Raw genomic sequence first — 22,810 nt, 5'->3', positions numbered from 1 at the left:
GGAAGAGCTCATTGGCTCTCACAATACCTCACTATAAATGCTCTCTCCAAGTAAAGGGGTCACAGCTCACAAAGGATAAAACCAACATATAAACAGTGTGTTATTTTCGGTGGCTGGGAAAGTGTTTCCAAAATGTCACTAACAACTGCTACTCTGATTCTGATGTGCATGGCCCAAGAAAAAAGCATATCCTTCTTTTGGTTCAACAGAATGATAGCCTCTAGGCTGGGGGATAAGAACATTGAAGGAAATTCATTTGTTATATGGAAATTCAAAGTATCTAAAGCAGAAACCTCTCAGTGAGGCATACAGAATCAAACCTGATAATATCATCAATACAGAGAAGCCACCTTAATTACTAATTAAAATTTGTTAAATAATATCCTGCTGGGTACCATGAAGAAGGGAAGCACACTGATTAGGACATGACATATAATTATTTAGACTTGGTAGTCCAACTACCTTAAAGATAAAGTTTTGGGCTTTGTATTTTTACACCTAAAGATGACATTAAAATACATCCTAGCAGAGTGTATTACTAAAGTACATCTGCATTACTTCATTTAATGATGCAATTAAAACCTTCAAAATTCACTAGGGTTTTCTAGAAAGTGAATTTTTTCTTAACTAACTCAATCTCAAATAGACAGAATATCAATTTTCCCCAAGGTAAATCGACTACCAGTAGATATCTCAAATCTATATCCTGCAAGTTAAATTATATTTCATGAGTGAATTCCTAACCAGTACTTCCCTGACATAAACTAGATGCATAGTTTTAAACTTACTGAAGAAATTCTGTTCTAATTACAAAAATTAAAAACAAATAGGAAGAAAATCAAACCTTGGTAGGGCTCAATTGCTTCCTTTTAAAAATTACTTTTTAAGTCATGAACTTAACATGAACATATCCACGTACAAAGAACAGAAAAAGAAGACTGAATATGAAGTAAAGAATCTCTATTATGTCTACCTTGGATTAAAAAACCATTTATTATATTTAATATAATACCACTTTCTTATTTTCCATGTCCTCTTTTGAAATTCTTTGGCTCTCTTCTGTGTGTTTGTAAAATGTTTCACTGACACTCCTTTCTTTTTTTTTTTTTTTTGCTTCACTTTTTACTAACTGTTCATTCTCTAGCTCTGATCCTTAAAAAGCACACCAAATATAGGTATCCTAATGAACAATTTCAAGACAACTCAAGGAAAAGATCCTGAAAAGAATACTAACCTAGCGGTCTCCTACTAGCCTTTTAAAAATAATTTAAAAAAAACATGAAAAACTTTATCAACTAATGTGTACACTGTATCATCAATGATTGGTCTTCAGCAACGAAAGCCAGACTCTAGATATTTTTCTGTTTGTTTTTCTGTGTATAGTGAAATGAGAGTCCATTTTACTGATATAAAAGTATTCATGTTACCAGGTAATACAGTAAAAGGAAGAATTCAAAGAGAGGAAGGAGTAATACTTATCTTGGTAAGAGGAAGGAAAGAAGAGGAATTAGACAAAGATGAAAAGAAAGATCCACTCAAGTGCTGAGTGAACCATAAATTCTGAGAACAGAAGATTTTTTCCAGTAAATGTGGTATGTTTATAAAAATAAGCATCTACAAATCATTCTTCTTTTAAAGGAAGGACAATGCCCTAATTGTCCTTTAGACATATTGGTTCTGACAAATGCTCTAAGTCACTATTAAACATAGTGTTGGTTCAATGGATCAAGTCTCTCAAAAGTTTTTATTCATTGGAACAAACTTCTTTTTCCTTCTGTATATGCTATCTAGAGGTATGTTCTGAAAACTACTAAGCACATTATTATTATAAATTATAACAACAGCCGAGAGAGAAGTAATGAGATCCTGAACTCTAGGGAGCCAAAGAATATGTTTCAGGAAACAAGTTTCCCTTCTTAGAATTGAAAGAAGAATACTGAAACTTAAAGTGTCCATTGATTCCAGGATATATGTACCAACAATGGGGAACAAAGGAATGGACATTAGTCTTCAGTAAAAAGAAAGGAGAAAGGAAAAAAGTGATAAATCATATTTTTCTGTAAACAATATTAAGTTTTTTTCTGTCTAAATCAATAACAATTTATTAAGTGCTACGTGTAAGGCCTGTACCTTATATTGGGATGCTAACATAAAAATTCAACAACCCCTGTCTTCAAGGAGCTTATATTTCCATAAGGGAGACAACATGTACACATATGAATATATGTAGAACATATACAAAATAAACACAAGTAGTTTTCCAAGAAGTGTTCTAACACCTAGGAGGACTGGGTTTAAATTTATTATTTCAATCGTCTCTTCTTTTATTATTAATATTATAGTTATTAACAAAAAAATCTATTGTCATTAATAGCTGTTTATACTTATAAAATGCTTTATGTAAACTACCTTATTTGATTTCCCCATAGGAAATAAGCAACATAGCTATCGCTAGCCCTATTTTATAGGTAAGGAAAATGAGGCTGAGAGGTAAACCTGACTCCAAATCTCATGCATCCTATGTGATAAGAGGTGAAACTTGAAAACCAGGTACTTAGACTAAAAAGCCCAGAGTTCTTTCCATTATACCTCAAAGTGCATGTTAAGTTATTAACTGAAACCAATGGCAGTTAAACATTTTGAAGTAAAAGACCTTTCTAAATGATGTGTGTGTGGGAAATCATCACATCAGGGGCAACAGCAGCAGCCACAGGAGAGTAATGGCCAGGCTGCCAGACTAAAAGGCCTTCTGTACCGGCATGTGACAGAAAAGTAATCTGACACTGTAATCATTCTATTTAATCCCTTCACTTTGGGCACTAGTTAGGAGATGCAACATAGTGCATATCATCCTAAACCAATTTCTGCTTTCAATGTGAAAATTAATATTATAACTTGTAGGGTTTTTCCTCCAATAAGGCAAGAAACAAGACTAACAATTATTTTGTTGGGTTTATTTTTAGCCTATATTAAAACTATATCCCTTCTTTCTTGAGTCTTTTTTCACGTACAGAGAAATCTGAAACAGAGCAGTTAAATAAGAAAACAGAGGTCAAACTGAGCAGAAATGTAATATATTGGATGACACTCACAGCAGAATTCTGACCCTCCTGTCTTGGTTCACTATTTGATGACTTCCTCTTGTGTTCTATACCTTACATTAAGAACTCTAATATACCATTGCAAAATTTGATGTCCTTTCCAGTTATTGCTTTCGAAATCCTAGCAAATAAAAAACTTACTCTGTACAGAACAAAAACAAACAGCAAAAAATAAACAAAAACCCAACCCATAACCCAGAACAAAAATCTTAGTGGTATCTTACATATCTAAAATAGGTTTCCAGCCAATTTGGAAACATACACTCAGAGGACAAGGACTTATCTAAAATACTGAAAAAAATGTTTTCCCCCCAAAAGTTACCTGGATTTTTTTTCCCAAACTACATCACCAATAACCTAAATTACACAATTTATTTTTTTTAATTCTACTGGTTATATGACCTATTTTAATTAATCTATCAAGTCCTACCATACTGCCTCATCTAAGAAAAAGGTTGTGTTCATTGTGATATGTGTTCTCAAAGGCTATGTCAGCAGATCACAGATTCTGATATGTCCTACTAAGCCAGTACAGTATGGGTCAAAGCCAAAGTGTGCATGTTGTTACCACAGAATTTATATTTGGAGAGCTTTATCACTGGAAGACTGGCCATAAGGAGATAAATTTGGAGAGAGGAGCCATAGCAATTCACAAAATGCCTACTAAGGAATAGATGTGAAAGAAATATCAAGACAGTAATGAAGTCATTGAATTACAAATGTCTGCCCTGAATGCAATTTATCCAACTTAAGAATTACCTCTTACTTCACCCTTATATTCAGTCATTCATCAAGTCCAGTCTATTTTTCCTTTGAAATACTTCTTGTATCTAGCCCCTGTTCTTAACTGCCACCACTACCACCATACTAGAACAGGATTTCAGTCATTTGGTTGTTGCTTGACTGCTATTCCTGTCTCTAGGCTTTACCTCTCTAATCCATCCTCTCCAAATTATACTCATCTTTCTAAACTAGCTCAAATCCTACTTTTTCCACAAAGCTTTTCTTGGTTAACTGAAATTTATATGAACTTTCCTTCTTAACTAAGCTTCTGTTAGTAAAATTAATTTGCTGAGGAATGAAATATACTGGCTTCTAAAAGCCTTTACTCTTATCTAGAAGAATGAAGTATTTCACTCTTATCTAATTCTTTACCATCTCATCTCCTCCATTAGATTACAAACTTCAAAAGGACAAGGGCCATTAGAGCTGGCTAACCAGTGCCTCCTTTTCCCTCCTCCCACAAAGCTCTAGTTACTTTGGGTTGAAGAGAGAAAGACTTATTACTCCTCCTCCATTACCTTCTATCATAGCTGGGGCACAAAGGGGTGAAATCTGTGGGGTCCATGAGATCAAAGATACAGAGCTAAAGGGGACTTCAGAAGCCACCTAGTGCACCCCCCTCCATTCACAGATAAGGAAACTGAGGCTCAGTGGGGTTAAGTGAATTGATGGAGGTCAAACAGATAGGATCTGAACCCAGGTTCTCTGACTCCAAAGCCAGTTATCTTTCCACCCCATCAGGCTCCCCCCCTAAAAAGCATCAGAGCTATCTGAGCTGCCACTGCTCTTCTGCATCTCCAACAGAGCTTAGCACAATGCCATGTGCATAAATAGGAGCTCAATAAAGATTTGTTGATATGTCATCAAAGATGAACTATTTAATGCTTATAATCAACCTGAGGTAACCATAGCAAACCAGCAAAGTCCACCCATTTATAAAGATGTGCAAGGGTCATATCAAGAAGCATATGCCTATTTGTAATCAGACAAATAAAACACTTCAGTTATTCTAAGCAGTTCACATAAAGGTTAAGGTTTTTATTTTTAATCTTACATTGTGGTTAAAAAAAACTGAGATTTTTGCTTCAGAGAAAGACAATGCAAATGAGAAAATAAAACAAAATACTCCTTTAATTTAAAGAACAAAACCCTTTTATGTGAATATCTAGATAATTCACAAAACTCTACCTACTTGGGTACTGGAAAAATGATGGATAACACCAATTTATTAAACAAGGAAACTTCTTTCTCACCATCCCTCCACATTTTAAAATACAAGATTTATAAGCATTAAATAATTCAGACATAACTACCCTGTTCCTCTTGCCTTTTCTGTCAACTAATATAATTTTAAAAGCATATTGTGGCTCAGAGAATTGTTCATGAAGACAATTACTAGAATTTACTCCTTCCATGTCATTCCATATTGGTAGAGACTACTGCCCTTTAATTTTTCATGTAGTGGACAAGTCTAAACTTGAATTTTACTTTTGAAAGAGAATAACACATTGGTAGAATATTAACTTCACAAAGGTCAAACTTTGAAGAAAGCCAGGGTGGGTGATCATTATAGAATTTATTCTGTATATGAATTGTATTCTAAAAATCCAAAAAGAACACAAGATTTATCTTTTTACCAACAAACAGCATAATCAAAGGGCAGCTAAGTGGCACAGTGCATAGAATGCCAGGCCTGGAGTCAGGAAGACTCGTCTTCCAGAATTCAAATCTTGCCTCAGACACTTACTAGCTGTGTGACCCTGGGCAAATCACTTTACCCTGTTTAACACAGTTACCTCATATGTAAAATGCACTGGAGAAGGAAATGGCGAACTACTCTAATATCTTTGCTAAGAAAACCCCAAACAGGATTACAGAGTCAGACACTACTGAAACGACTGAACAAAAGCATAACCAAATGTTGTAACATGTGAAAGGTACTTTGTAAACCTTAAATTGGTAAAAAACGTCAGTCATCATCATCACAATTATTATTTCCATGGCAGGAATAGCAGTAGTGGCAGTGTGGCCATATCACCATACTATGGTTGATAATTGTTCCTCTACCAAATAAACCCTACATGTAGTAAGATTCATGAAAGTGATTCTGTAACCAAGAGATCTCTACAAAAGGGAAGATGGAAGTGCTGGGAATTCATCTCCTTTACAATCTTATTTATTCCACTCTTTAATTAAATTTAGCCTAATAGAACTAATGACAGATAATCTCAATCAAAAAATTAAGGAAATCTCCCCACTACCACCTCTCTGCTTTTTAACAATTTTTTGCCTTTTACTCCCCCCTCAACTAGCACAATTTTAAAAGCATATTCTGCATCAAAGAATTCTCTGGAAAGACCAAGAAATGTTGTCTTCATTCCCCTATTCCTTTTCCCACAAAAATGAGGTAGATGGGACATAGTCCAGAGCACTGGACTTAGAATCAAGAACTAGGTTCATGTAACCTACAACTTACTTAATCTCCCTCAGTCTGTTTCCTAATCTGCAAAAAGGGGATAATAAGAGTACTAACCTCCCAGAACTGTTGTGTGGATTGAATGAGATCACGTAACATAAAGCACTTAGCACAGTGCCTGCCACATAGCAATTTCCTTCCCTTCACCCAAAGTACTTTTCAAATCTTAAACTGTTATGTAAATCTAGCTACTAAAACCTGACAGGAGAAGTAAAGGCAAAGTATAGAAATCCTTGAATGGATCAAGCAGTAAAAATAATAATTTACCTTGTTTTTAGTCAAAATAGGAGACTGTGTCTCTGCCACAATGTGTTTAGGCATGAGCAAGGGAGGTATGGCGTCTTGGAAAGAGAATCGAACTAGGAGGCAAGTGACCTTATGTAGACCCAGTTCAGCCACCAAAACCAATGTATGATATTGAACAATTCACTCTTACTTCTTAGGCCTCAGTTCCTTCTATGAAGTGAGAATATTAGACTCAATATTAATTTAAGGTCTCATTAGATCCTGAAGGTAAGAATAAATTTAAGGAAACCCAGAAGCTCTTAGGACAGGGACCCTTCCTTCCTCCTTTAGTATTTCCCTTTATGCTCTATACTATGCTATGTATACTGTAATAACTTAATAAATGCTTCATTTGGGCTTTAATCAACTCAGGATTTAACTCTAACTTGGATACATAAAATTTCTAAGAATTTTGAAGACATGGGGGTGGACGTGAGAGAAGACACAAGGGTTTTTTCCTTTGGAAAAATAAGAAATTTGAGGGAAAACATAACATATAAGCAATATGTCTTTTTTAAGTTCCCTTGAGGAAACAGCACAGCATAATGGAAAGGACACGGACTTGAGATAAGAAGACCCAGGTTCAAATCCTACCCTCTTAGATGTAGGATATTCATTATCTCTGTCACCCTCTCATTAGTAAAATGAGGAAATTGGACTCAGTGGCCTCCAAGGTTCCTTCTAGCTCTAACTCTATGATTCTATGATTTTTCAGATGTAAAGACACATTTTTAGTCTAAGAATGTAAATGTATTATGTATCACTTGAACTGCTAATAAAATTTGTTGATTATATTAAACTTAAAGGTATAATATAGTCATATAATAATTTCCAGATTTCCTATTTAAATAAAATGAATTTTTAAAATAAATTGAACTACAAATGTTTGGATAGGGCATGAACTCTGCTATTTGGGTCCTTGAATAACTAGACTATGTTGCTTTTCCAAATGATTCTGACATATAGAGTCCCGTTACATATCTTAGAGTAGGAGAGAAGTTGGAAATTAATTAAAATTTCTGTACATTTTAAAATGAATACAATAGTTTAGTACAGAATTAAATAACTCACCAATAAACAATAAAGGCACTCAACAAAGCATTACTGGCTATAAATAGAAACTGCTTACCTCACCACCATTAATTAATTAATTCTTTCAGGCGAATTAATTCTTTCAGGCTGCTACAGTACTATTTAGAATATTATAAACTAATTTTATCAACAAGTGAATTAAATACGTAAGGTAACAGAATTCAAAAATAATCAATATTGTTGATAACTCTCCTTCCCCTCTATTAAAATCCAATATTCAAACCCCAAAAAGAAAACCCTCCTCTCTATTTGCAACATTATTTAAAGCTCTACGTGAGGACTTCCAAGAGAAATGGAAGTATGTATGTAAGAGTTTCTATACATAACTTCTTAGATGTCAAATGGCATTTCCAATTCATCACAAAGTATTTAAATACAAATTGAACACAGCTTAAAATCAAATAGCAACTTTATGTTTTAAAAGATGCCTTCATTCAGCACTTTTGTTTAGGCAGAAAAAAGGAGGAGAATGCTTAAACCTGTATCACTTAGGGAAAGTATAAAATAACTCTAATCACATGTCTAAATTTCCTTCAAACCTTGGGCAAGTCATTCTCTGAGCCTTATTTCCCACTTATATCAAATAAAAAGGTTGGACTAGATAATCTCTTTCCTTCTAGCTCTACATTTAATAATGTAATAATCCCAATATATTTCCTTTAAAAATTAGGATAGTCTATGTTACTAGAAAACTATAATTTTGAGGAATTTTCCTTGAAGAGCCTATTAGTCTTTATCAACCTTCCTCTACACTTTTTGATCAAATATTTATATTTTTCAAATGAAGGAGGAAAAAACTTACTCTAGATGAATCATAGGAGGGGCTTGGTTGGCCACTTGTTCCCCAAGATGACGTACCTCCTCGTTCATCCATACCTAAAGGAAGACAAAACAAAAATAAAGTAAATCCATCAGAGTCTCCATTCAGACAAACTTAGATGGATTTTCTGTACTTGCAACGTGCCAAGTATACCGCAGAAACAGAAGAAGGCAACAAATTAATGCCTCCGCAACAGTCCTGCCAACTGTCCTTAGCACATGGGTTTGGATGATCTGTGGATGTGTCACTGATCCCCAAACCTTAAGGAAATCAGATTAATTATGAGAACCTAGAACACTAGGTCTGCCACAGACACAAATGATCTGTCTATTACTATTACAAGTTACTATTTATAATTCTCAGAACCTGGGATGATCCAAGGTTCTTTGAAACCACCATTATAAGTAGTTGATCTGTTGACCCTGTTCCAATCTAAGACCATCTGGATATAAATCCAAAGCAAGTACTGGACCTTCTGTGGACAAGAAGCTGGTAAAATAGCCAGTTCTCAACCCAATACAATTGGCTCCCATCTGGTCAAGGAAGGGTAATGATGACAACTCAGAAGGCCCATGAAACAAATACACCCAAGAAACAAATCAAGTTGACATTGACAACCCACAATAATTACCAAGTAAATAACACTATCAAATTGCTTTAAAATTTTGTTTTCCTATTTGTTTTTCTCTCAGCCAAGAAACACTACTGAACTGACAATATTAGTTAGAAAAAAGAAAGCCTAATCAAAAAAAGGAACCGAATCTGCATAGTATCTTTTCTCTCCTGTTTTTGTGTTTTCATCTATCAGTCTAGGCTTGCAAGATTCTTTCCACACCTCAGACAGATCCCCACTCCCAAACCCAAACACATCTGGTCAGTTCTGGAAACCACCCATCTCCTGCTGTTAGCATAAAGCAATGTCCCCTTCCCTGCTCTCTGAGCCTCATTTCATGCTATGGTACAGTGAGGTTATCCTTCTGATGATTGCTACTTTAAGTAAATAGACTTTATTGAATCGTTGGGCACCTCATTCTAAGACTAAATGGTGCACTAGGAACTGAATGAGTGTAAGTCATAAAAATCAAATCGCCCCTTCCTTCAGAGCCAATATTTTCCCAGTCCCAAGTAAAATTCTTAAGAATTTTTCTCTAAGGCATTCCAGGCAAGAAACAAGCATTTCAAAAACTTCTACTTTGTGCTTTTAAAAAGTCACTCTTTTCCCTCTCTCTATTCTTTTCTCTGTTGCAAAGTGTCCACATGCCCAAAATAACATCCTGGCCAAGAATCCGGAAAGGTACCGCCTCATATCTTGTTTAGCTAACATATTTTTGTACTGCTGAAAGGAGCTGGAAAGCAATAAAGAAATAGCTTCTAGAAGGAAATACATCAACATACCAAAATTTGATCAAGTGGTAGGGTGAGAAACCAGATTGTAAGGGGCTGAAAAATGAATTTGACATACAATATCCTTTTGGTTTCCTACTAAGTATAAGGAACCAAATGAGTTAACATATGTAAAGTGTTTTGCAAACCTTAAATCAAAATATAAGTGCTAGCTATTAATTATTATTATTATCATTATTACTACTACTACTGGTATATCTTCTTTTTGGGGAGGATTTGGGTGTTCAGAATTTTTTTAAAAAAAAAGAAAACAAATGAATAGGAGGGCAGGAAAGAGGGAAAAAATGACTACAAATGGCTTTTTTTAGAAGTTTACCTATGAGACAGGACAATTCCTTGAGGAAATGGGAGGTGTTTATAAGAACTGGAAGACTGAGTATATTTGTGGGCAGCAGAGAAGGAGCCATCACTTAAGATGAGAGTTGAGGGTGGTCTTCAAAGGGGCAAACTTTAGAGGGCACAGGAAAAATTGAGGCTGAGGGCAAAAGAAGAGGGATTGGCCTAAGCAAGAATGGCCATTTCTTTCTCAGAGAGTAGAGGAAAGAATAGGGTATTTGGGTGTATAGAAGAGGGGGAAATGAAGAGTCATGACAGGTCTCTATTTTCTCAGTAAACAAAGAGGCAAGTTCCCCTGATGACAGGGATGGGTAAAGAAAGTAGTAAAGGAGGATTAAAGAAACAGCTAGGAATAGTTATAAAGGGAGGTGGCAGGGGTGGAGGGGAAGGATTATCATCTGTGACACTGAAAGACCTGACAAGGTCAAATGACAATAATTTGTAGTATGCTCTTTCAATGTAATATTTGATTTCTTACAGCAGCATGTGAACAGGAGGAGAAAAGGTAGATGGTAGGAGGCATCTCAGAATTAGGGTTTAACAAGGAATGAGTGGTGAAAGACAAAGTGATTAAAGGGCAGAAGTATATAATTGAAATGGTTAATTACAAAATGAATAGTACAAAGGGAGAAAAGTGAGTCAGAGAGGAGTGAAGGGACTGGAGGTCAGGGTTAGGATGCAGAATAGGTGGGTGAGGCAGTAAGAGAAATGGAAGGTAGAAGGTTATGATGAATGAGAAATTAGAGTTGTGGATCATGGCAGGAAAAGAGTTATCGGTAAAAGAAAACATAAACCATCCCTAGGTGTGCCTAAGGTAAAATAAAAGGTGGGGGAGATGGGATGTGGGGAGACTGATGTATTACGTGGACAAGTGATTTGAGAAGTCATCAATGTTTACGCTGAAATGTTAAATATCACAGCAGGGATAAAGGAAGGAATCATTCACTTCCTAAAGCACAAAGCCTTTGCATATAATAGTCATGTAATAAATGTTTGTTGAATTGAATTAATGCAAATGAATGAAGAATTTTTAAAATAAATTTGGATTTTTGTGCATCAAATCTCTCTAAAGTAAGGCACATAGTCTTTTAAAATGATATCTAGATTGGGTGGTGGATATCTACTAATAATATCTTAAGCACATTTTTAGGAAAAGGCCTACCAATCTTGTCAAACCACACTCCCTATCTTTGTCAAGTGATCCCAATTTCCCTGGATGCCATGAGGGAAAGGCAAAGATTAATTAAACAAAATGGTCATTAATCAGGTGATAGAATCATCAGCTAAAGAATGCTAGATCCTAATGGTGTGGGGCATGATAGAGGCCTCATGGGACTCTAAAGAATGGCAAAGATCTGAACGAAAATGGCTGTACTTTGCAGCTAAGCCCTCTGTGCTTTTATTATAACTGGTCCAGGGTCTGAATATAAAGTGGTGGCTGGCACTGACAAAACCAAAGAGTCATCTTTCAGGACAAATGATTCCTTTCTGCTGAAAACAATGACTATTACTAATGAAAGGGTATAATCCCAATAACAATCTTTCTACAGATTCAGATGGAAGACAAAGGTAAACATATACAAATGATAATGCATAGAGGACAAATATCTTTATATATAGATAGTCAAGATATAATGAAATCTTAAAGAAAACCGGCATATCCACAAGAAAATATTCAAAATACGATATAATGATGCATGGGAATGGAAAAAACAGCTTAAAATTTGTCTGAACTGTTGTTCTCATGGATATGCTCCATGTGGCATTTCCACTACAGTCTTCATGTTAACTAGATAGTTTTGAAGAAACTAGTCCTTTGATAAATAGGTTAAAACATCAGGGAATTCAGCAATAATCCCTGAGCAGAGGAATTTTTCAAACCTTAGTTGGCTGACAAATTAATGTCTGTCATATTCTATGGGGTTAAAAGATATACTAGATAAATCAAAACTGATCTAATGATAAAAATCCTCTTTTTACATTTTTCTTTTAGTTTATAAAATTTCTTAAGTATCTGCTTCTCCAAGTAAGACAGAATAATTAAAATTTCAAATTTTCCTACAAATTCTCAGTATATGTGTGTGTATGTATATATGTATATATACATCCTATGGTTCAGAATATTGCTTATAACTAAATGCTTCTTTTAAATCCTCTTTGAACTGACATCCTTAACAATTCTCTTAGGGTTCTCCAAGTAAACAGCAAACATAAAACTTTGGGGATTTTTTTTGGAAATTATTATTTGCAAATTTAAATGAAGCAAACTTCTCTGCCTGACTTTGCAAGCCATATTTATTCCTAGAACTAGTAAAAATATATCATATATAATTACATAGATGTACATACATATTTTTTTTAAAATATGCACACCTACATACCAGATGGGCTTCAGAAGCATTTAAAAGAAAATTTCTATTCCAGGTAGTCAATGATAAATAGGACTTTATTTAAAAGATTTCAACAAAACCAAATTTCAACAATTTTATAAACAAAAAAAGATAATACACACTTTGTGTTCACCATCTGCTTTAAAATGATTCAATAAATGATTTGAACAGAGAAATCTGATTGCAGATAGTTATATCAGTTACCAAGGCTATGAGAATATCTCTCTTGTATAGCTCCTTCATTTGATTTTGTTTGTGGAAATTTCTTTAGATAAGATTCAAAGACTGATCAATTACAGAACCACAGAGAGGCTTAAATACAAAATCTTTTGATTATATTTTTATATTTCAGACACATTTCAAAAAAATCTACTTGTGTACTTTTCCTGTGTTTCACTGTGAATTATTAACAGTACTAAGAAAATATTAAACTTTTGATGGGCTTTAGCAGAGAAGACAAAAAATATTTTCTTATATGAACTACAGAAATACTGGGTGTATAGATTTTGTATTTTATATTCATGAAAAACAAATTTTTGAGTTTCTATGTAGTGACCTGTCAAAAAGTGATGCTAAACGGTGACTCCAATGCTGAAGAAGAAAACATTTATGTGAAAAATCTAATACATTTGAACAAGGAGAGGAATGAATCCCACACATTATGGAGTCTTTTTTCAGTGGCCTTTGGAAAGAGATTCTTTTTTCTGAGACAGCATTTGGAGAGATGTACTAGATATATGGACAATCTAGCCCTTTTTAAGAAAATCTTATGGTACATTGGCATAGTAATAACATGAAAAATTTTCCTTAAAAAAACAAAATGCTGCAAGCTTTATATAGAATTAAAAACCACCAATGGTAATTTCATTATCATTAGAGACAATGTGTGTGAAACCAGGTTAAACTTCAGGTAAAACCACACCAATTTTTACTAAGAGTAGGGAAGCCAATGTGAATAATGCTAATGGTTGGACTAGCACTTAACAATTTATTAATGGAAAGGAGGACTTTATAAGTATGCCATCAAATACATTATCTCACTTGATCTTTAGAATGACTATAAATGGCAATCAGATCTTGTAGTGTTACTCCCATTAAAGAAATGGGAGAGGAGGGTGGCAATTCCAATAAATGTAAGCTACCAACAAAGGTTTTTGAGGCACATGGCTAGAGAACAACAAAGCTACCAACAGGCTCAGGAAATGACCCTTCCCTCCCACCCAAAAATAAGACGCCAGAGGAGATCAAAGGGCTAGATGAAGAAGTGCCTTTGTGTTTCTATTCTTTATGTCTTCCTCTAACTCACATATCCTATTTAGATATGTTATTGTAGTTGTTCAGTTGGGTCTGACTCTCTGTGACTTCATTTGGGGTTTTCCCTGGCAAAGATACTGGAGCAGTTTGCCATTTCCTTCTCTAGATCATTTTACAGATGAGGAAGCTGAGGCAAAGAGAGTTAGGGGTCTTGCCTAGGGTAACACAGCTAGTAAGTGTCTCAGGCCAGATTTGAACTCAAGAAGATGAGTCTTCCTGACTTCAGGCTCTGCTTTCTATCCACTGTAACACCTAGCTGCCCATTTACATATATACTTCTTTAGTATAGATGCTTGGATGTTTCAAAGGAATATAGCATAACTGGTTGGACGAGACTATTATATTAGCTTTGAATCTATTAACAATGCCTTTGAGAACCTAGGAGTCCAATCCACAAGAGAATAACTCAAGCACCGTTTGGTCAAAACCTATCAAATTGCAGGCAGAAATGGCTAGTATAAAATTTCCACTGGAAGGCTAGCCCTGAAAATCCAAACCTATAATATGATAGCAAACATCAGATTAACTATTAATCTGGTTTAGGTGCAAAAGTATCGGCCTACAAGCCAGGAACCTTGGACTCTATTCTTGCCTCCATAATAACCTAGGTAAGTATTTTTAATTCTCTAAATTTCTTCATCTTTAAAACAAGGGGACAGAATGAGATCTAAGTCCTACTCGGCTACAAGTTTATCCACTATATGACCAGATGATCTCTAAGCTCTGACACTCCATGAGTCTATGAATCATCAGTTATCTTATCATTGTTCTAAGGTAGGTAGGGCAAGAAGCCTCTCTGAATCCATATCTAATGGGGTAAGGAGAAAACCATAAATGCTATCTCACATTTATATAGTACCTTTCAAGATACACCGACACACTGATAGTTGTTTTCATTATAAATAAGACATAAGGAAGTTGCAGCTAAATGGAAGGATGGTGCAGAGGATTTGTTTAAAGAGGCAAATAAAGGAATGACAGAGTTGGTTTCATTATGTACTCAAAGGCAACATAAAACATCGTAGCATAGGAGATTATCATCTTGCCTCTCTGGGCTCATGATCAGCCTAAGCAAAAAGGTCACCAAGAAGATAACTGCAGATTATGCATCAACATATACTGCAGAAGATGAAAAAGAAGAGAAATTCTATGGAGAGCTTTAATGTGAGGATAAGAATAAGGAAGTATGTTGAAAAATGTTGGAAATTATGGTTTGATACCAAGAAAATAAAAAAGCCAAAGAAATATCATGCCAGTAAATCTTCAATATTTTCTTAATAATAAAGTGGGAAAAAAGCATCGTCCATAGCAACTACTGAGTTTTATCACCAAAACAACAAAAAAAAAATTAAATTAACTAATTGTAACCTACAGAAAATGACTGGTCATCAAAGTAGGCACCATTCTGCAAATTGCTATTTCTTGGCAATCATGCCACTGATTAATTAGCCCAAAGGTCCAAATCACTTTCAAATAAGAATCACAGATTCTCAGAGGTGGGAAAGATGTTGTTCAGTCATTTTCAGATGCGTCTGACTCTTCATAACCTCATCTGAGGTTTTTTTGGCAAAGATATTGGAGTGGTTTGCCATTTCCTTCTCCTTAGGTGGCCATCTATTCCAGCTCAAACCTGAAAAAGATTATCTTTACAACTTTCCCAAGTGGTTATCCAATCTCTTCATAAGGACCTCAAATGAGATGGAACTTGCCACTTTCCAAGGCAGTATATTCCACTTTTGGATAGCTCTAATTGTTAGAATTTTTTTTCCCTTACACCAAAGCTAAATAGGTCTCTTTGCAACTGCTAGTCAGTGTTTCTAATTCTTTCTTCTGGGGTCCATGGAGAAATGTGTTTGAATTCTAGTTATGATATTTATTACTTATGTGACCTTGGGCAAAACACAATCTCTTTTTTTGGCCTCATTTTCCTTATATGTTTAATGAGTAGGTTGGACCAGATAAGCTCAAAGATTCTTTCCAAGTCTAAATCAATGATCATAAGAAGTCTAAGCCCTATCCCATGTGACGGTCCTTCAAATTTTTGAAAATAGCTAACATGTTAAAAAGTATATGGTTCTCCATGCAAAACATCTCTAGTTCCTTTAACCAAATCTCATTTAGTTTTTCTTTACATATTAGAGTCTGTATTGCATTTCATGCTACATATGAGAGAAACAACATGATATACCGTGAAGCATATAGGATTTGGGAATCAAGAGACCAGGACTTAAATTCTGACCCTAACATTTACTAGGTGACCCTCACATTAGTGTGATCATAATCCACCATAAGAAGTCTTCTTTTTTCTAGACTAAACATCCCCAGTTCCTTCAACCATTCTTTATATACTATTATCTCTAAGCCCCTCACCAGTATGGTTATTCTCTACCTTATAAATGCTTATGAAAGAAAAGATAAGAAAGAAGATAAAGAAGCTACTTTATAAGAAAAGCCCCTGACCTTTTCAAATGAGCTACTAATGCTGAAAAAAATGGACACTGGTTAAAGGAAAATATAATAACTAGAGGGTTAACTATTGACATTTAATCAACATAAAATAACTGTCAAAATTAGGAGGCTAAAAGTACACAAAAACAACTAACCAACTCAGGGAGTTCATGGACAAAGGGAGAGACTTGGAAGCCAAGGGCAACAATGGTTTGTATTACAAGTTAATTTGCAAAATGTCATGGTAGATGATGGAAGATTACAAGCAATTATCACCACAGGGAACAAAGAAGAAAAGTAGTGGAGAAAACAGATCTGCAAAAAGTTTAGTATAAGGCCCAACAAAGCCAGGCAATCCCAAAATTATTTCTAGGTGAAACTGAAAGGATAATAAAATGACTGAGAAATGGAAATTATGAAAATGTTTCTCTAACAATCCATTTTTATAAGGGATGAAGATCAAAACACCACATTTAAACTTGAATACCTAATTAACAAATTGAGATGGGAGGGAATAGAAATGGCAATCAAGATAACATGATTGGGAAGATCAGCTAGGCCAAGGACAGTCCATAAACAAGAAAACTGTGCTGGAGGTGACAATGATGAAATCAATTTAGTATACCCCAATGCATGGAAGATGCCAAACGACTGGTAAAAATAAAAAACGGTCTGATCACCCAAAAAGACAATCAAGAAAATGTTAGCAATTACCACCCATATGATTAGGCATTTATGTAATGAGATAACATTTGCAAAAGTTCTTAGCATAGTACCTGGCACATAGCAGACACTATATAAAGCCTTATTTCCTTCTCCTTTCCTTCCCCTTCATCTCTATAAAATATTTAAGACTATGATCTCTATGTGTATTATAGAATCTCAGAATTGGACATGATCTAAGAAACTACTGGGTTCAAACTATCATAAAAAATAATGTCCTTTGCAACATATCAAGCAAATGATCATCCTTTGCTTAAAGGTATAAGAAAAGAGCAACTATTGGGAGGCACAAGGGGGGAGGAATCCCTTTTTTTTTTTTTTTTTTTTTGACAAGAACCTCTGGGAAAACTGAAAAGTACTTTGGCAAAATTTGGTTTAGATCAACATCTTATATACCAGAAGAAGCACAAAACAGAAAATGGATATACTACCTAAAACTGAAAGGTCTAGAAAAAGAACATTTTGAAGAGATAAAATCAGATAACTTTCGCTATTCTACCTAGGGAAGGAATTCTTAACCAAACAAGGGATAAAAGAAATTGAAAAAAAAAAAAAACCACACACAAATGAAATATGAATGCTTTTTATCCAGACTGTGACAAGCAGTTGAATGCATAAACTGAGTTAATCCATCAGTTCATCTATGCTAGACAGGCACTGCAGATGAACAATCACCTGAGACCAGACTTAAAATGAAGGAGCACAAGTTGGATTGCGTTTGGGAAATTAATTAATGCTTCTAACAATATCAAATTTCTCACCGATTTAAAATTCTATCTTCTAAAAACCAAAACTCTCTCAGGAATGATATATCTTAGAACTTATTGTAACCTCTGAAGAATCAAAATTGTAGGTGACTCTAAAGAGGATAGAGAGGTGTGTGTGTGTGTGTGTGTGTGTGTGTGTGTGTGCGCGCGCGTGTGTGTGCGTGTGTTAGTCATAAGGAAGATACTGCATATTACCAACAAGGACTTACACTCAAGGAGAATAAAAGACATAATTCAGAAAATATACAAGAAAAGAAGCTGGACCAGTCACGCAGTAAGAGAAAATAGACAGACAGCTTTAATGTTACATTGGTACTTAGGGAACATTAAAAGTACTAAATTTAGGCCTCTATCAATGTGCTGTGATTTCTTTGGAGGCTACATGGACATAGAACCATGAACAGAAGTCACACAAGATGGGAAAATATGAATGCACTGTGATCTATTCCACTCAAAGAAACACTCCTATCCATGAGATCACTGATCTCAGTAAAGCACTTATTGATATATTTATGGGCTGCAAAATACTATCCTAACAACAATTCTAGAAGAAGATATGATGATGATTATCACATTTTATAGGTGAGGAAAATAAGAGAATTTAAATGACTTACCCAAGGTCATACAGTTCGCCACTATCAGAGAAAGAGTCCAAAGCCACAAGCTCCTGACTCCAACTGGAGGGCTCTTTTCACTACATACCAAGTCAACAGGATATATAACTACATATTAGTAGACTGTGTCAAAGCATTCAGAAACTAAAAAATGGTCCTGCTTCTAATGACAATAAATTTAAATTTGTTATTACTGCCATTCAAAAAGAAAAATAGTGTGTACATACAACCCAAAGGAAATAGTACGAAAGCATCTAGAAACGTGGCTACTGATTGACTGGTAACACATTGCTAGACACAGATGGAGACATATATGAAGTGGGGAAAGTGGGAGGAAACACCTTTTTTTTGGACTGGATCTATGACTTTATCAATAAAGAAAAATCCTAATGAAGAAATTCCCTCTACCAATGCAGACAGGGACTTCCTCTACAACTTTAAGCCTTAGAGAACTATGTGGAACACTGGGAAGTTAAGTGATTTGCTCAAGGTCGCACAACCAAGAAGTAGGACTTGAAATGAAATCTTCCAGACTCCAAGGCCACCTTCTAGCAACTATAATATACTGCCTTTTCTAGATCCCTCAAGGTGTTGCCAAAGCCAATGCAGCTTTAAGCTTCAATAGCTTAAACCTGCACTGATGTCAAGGATACCCTCTATGTATAGAACAATAATAATAACTAACATTTCTATAGGCAGCTAGGTGGCACAGCAGATAGAGCACTGGGTCTAAAATTAGGAGGATGTGAGTTCACATCCATCCTCAGAAACTTAACTAGCTATGTGACCCTGGTCACTTAACCTCAGTTTGCCTCAGTTTCATCATCTGTGAAACAGGAATAATAATAATAGCACCTACCTCTCATGGTTAATGTGAGGATAAAATGACATAATAACTGTAAAGCTTTAGCACAGTGCCTGGTACATAGTAAGTACCATGTAAATTATTAGTTATTATTATTTAGCACTTTAAGATTTTTGAATTGTTTTACATAATGGTCCTTATAATAACTTTCTGTTAACCCCATTTTACAGAAAATTGAGCAAATATATTTCTATAGACTTTTTTTCAAATCCCCAACCATTTGGTGTTAATTATAAATATTTATGCATCCTGTGGCCAATGGGTGCACATGAGACACTAAATTATCATTGACGGTTCTCCCATACATGAGGGCATCAGATATACTACTCTTACAAACATTTTACGTGACATTTCTCTGTGTCACATAAGCTCATCAGTTAGGCTCTGCAACATGACCACCTGTTCACAGAAACCCACAATTTCTTCCTGGCTTACAAATTTTGTCTAATTATTTAAATATCAGAAAGAGACTTGAACTACTCCCAGAGAACAGTTTGCCATCCCTAGACACTCTTGTCTAATGGTCTGGCATTTTGAAAATTTGTTCAGTCTGCTTCATGGAAGTCATCCAACCCAGACAAAAGGTCCTCAATTCTCTACAATCTTCTCCAGAGACAGAAATAAGCCAGCGTCAATAAGTTTCTGGAAGTTCCAGAAGACCACCAATGCATCTGGAGTAAGGGGAAAAAAACCCAGTTGCAACATTTCTCCTCACAGATACGACTATCAGAACACGGGTGACTGAGTGTTCTTCTCTATCTAAAGCTTGGGCACTACAGAAAATAATGGAAAGGGGCTTGGTAATGCTTCATGATAAAGCAGAAGTCTATTGAACTCTTTCTCATTTCTCAGCATGCAAAGTAGGAATATCATGGAAACTGAGAGCATCTGCTTTGTAAAATAATATATAAAGTCAGGGATTATTTCATAATGGAGTTGTGAAGATTTTTCTCCACCTCTCAATTTACAGAAAGCCCATCAGCCACAGATTCTGACAAAAGCAGTATTATGAATAATATTTGTAAAGTTATTTGGAGAAACCTTCCCCCTCAGGGAAATACAATCAATCTAACTAAAAGTCATTCTATGAACTAAGATCTTAGAGGGGAAAAAAATCACCATCCCTATCTTCTACTCTTGTTAAGAGTTCCTTGTCAAGTGAACAAGCATTTATTAAAGACTTACCATATGCAAAGCACTGTGAGACTCAGTAGGTGCACAAAAAAGGCGGAAGGTGGGGATGGCGCAGGGAACCAATGTCTGCTTTCAAGGAGCTCACTGTATTATGAAGACTAGATCTAGAAGGGGCATTAGCTATCTAATCCAACTCTCTCATTTTGTGGATAAGGAAATAGGCTTTATTTTATTCTATGTCTACGCCCATGCACAGAAGCCAATATGGGACATTTTGAATCTATCCTTCCTTAAGCTACACATTGCAATAATCTAACATGGTAATTTTCATGAGAAATATAGAGACAGACAATGGATTTGTGATTTCATTAGCCTAAGGAACTCTCGGGTGAGGAAACTCTCTCTACCAATCCAGGTCAGCATCTTTTCTGCAACATAAATATATAGGTTACTAAAATGTATACATTTTTAAAAGTTATAAGCCAAATATTAACAAACCTTCTCGTCTTTAAGTGGCTCAGCCAGAACTTCAATTGTTAATATCGTCTACTTTTCCAAGGTAGGAGGTAGTGGGGAGTGGAAGAGGGAGAACAGACAACAAGCAGAGAAGCAATTAACCAGACCCTCCTCCTTCCTTCAATCAGAACACACCTCACTGAACTGTTAACTCATAAGTTCATGCTGCTGTTCTTGGACAAGTCAATTATATTCAAGTTTTGTGGTTAGGAAAGGAAGAAGAAATACATTATAACTACATTTATACACTGGGGGCACAAATATACAGTACTGAATAAACGTGAAAAGTGCATACAAAAGGTTTTCAGTTTTGTTTGTTTTTATAGTACCCATTAGGATCATAAGTCAGTACCAATAAAGCAGTTTCCGCATAACTATCAAGTACATTTTAGTGGATTTTTGCTGATTACCTAACACAATTTGCTACTTGAAAACAGCTGTGTGAGCAATTACTATTCTTAACTTAATTCCACAAACAATTCTATTCATTTCCTGTAATGAGACCCATGTACTCCCTACGTATAAGTTTTAGATCATTAATTCCTGTAATGGCAATATATATACTCTGCCTCTCTGAGTAACTATATATACATTTCTTTCCATATTTGAATCTCCATCTTTAAAAAAAAAAAAGCAGACTTCTTTGTATCCTGTTACTCCTTGAGTTACTGGACTCATTTCTCTCCTTTCCTCGTGAGAATAGTCTACACTCCCTGCCAGCAATCCTTCAATTCTCCTTGCTATTGCTCCCTTGCAATTTTACTTCTGCCCCATCACTCTGCTGAAACTACTCTCTTAAAGATCACCTATAACCTCCTAATTGTCATATCCAATACCCCGCTCCAAAGTCTCATTCTCCTTAATCTCTTTACAGCATCAGACACTGATGACCTTACAACTTTCTTTTCCTTTGGCTTCAGTGACACTACCCTGTCCTGTAACTCTTCTAACTTTTGATTCTACACTTCTCGGTCACTTTCTTCCTTCCCCCCAACCCTTTACACTTTTGCATTATTTAGTCCTAATCCAGTCTAAGGCTTCAACAATCTCATCTATGTGAATAACTTCAAACAACAACATTTACTGCTGTTAAGTATCAAATCAACGTCTCAGACCCTGATCTTCCTCTTAGGTTTTATTAATTGTCAGATAAATAGTTCCACTTTGATGTTCACCATCACTTCCACCTTAACGTGTCAAACATATTACACTCATCAGTCCTCCTTCCTGACTCCATTCACTACCATGCTCTTTGGTGATTTCAACATCAATGCTGACAAATCTTTCAATACATTGGTTTTAGAGTTCTTAGACCTACTCATTCCAATATCCTTCATCTCTACTACATTTCTGCCACCCACCATCAGAGCTAAATTTCTCAGACCTTGTCACTAAATTCAACAAGCATGTTTTAGGTGCAAGACACTGTGGTGTCATATGCACATAGAGATGATACTACTCATGTACTGTCAGGACAGCATGGGCTTTGAATTGTTTTTTTCTAGTAGTGGTAATGGATAGGTACTCATCTACCCATGGTCAGGCAACCAGTGATCCCTTCTAACTAACAAGCCTTTGTAAAATGACTGACCAGGGTTAAAGATACAAGGAAATGGAAATAATGAGCTTGACTTCAGGGTTCTTACTAAATGGGCTAAAACCATACATAACTGATGCATGTTTGTTATAGAGGCATTGGTGGTACCTATTCATTACTATATATTTAGCTCTGGTACCACCTT

General features: G+C 35.4%; 1 protein-coding gene across 4 annotated transcripts in view; it reads right to left on the bottom strand.

The window, feature by feature from the left end:
• The window catches only part of TCF12 (transcription factor 12), a 408,834-nt gene that overhangs the window by 233,631 nt on the left and 152,393 nt on the right, over positions 1-22,810 (bottom strand). For all 4 annotated transcript variants that reach the window (XM_027840786.1, XM_027840782.1, XM_027840781.1 and 1 more), the window contains one exon: positions 8,540-8,613. In XM_027840786.1, the coding sequence (XP_027696587.1) occupies positions 8,540-8,613 (74 nt within the window). The remainder of the gene's footprint in view (positions 1-8,539; positions 8,614-22,810) is intronic.

This window comes from Vombatus ursinus, unplaced genomic scaffold, assembly GCF_900497805.2.
Source record: "Vombatus ursinus unplaced genomic scaffold, bare-nosed wombat genome assembly UNPS02014848.1, whole genome shotgun sequence".
NCBI classification, from domain to species: domain Eukaryota; kingdom Metazoa; phylum Chordata; class Mammalia; order Diprotodontia; family Vombatidae; genus Vombatus; species Vombatus ursinus.
This window is presented reverse-complemented; position numbering and strand designations above follow the sequence as displayed.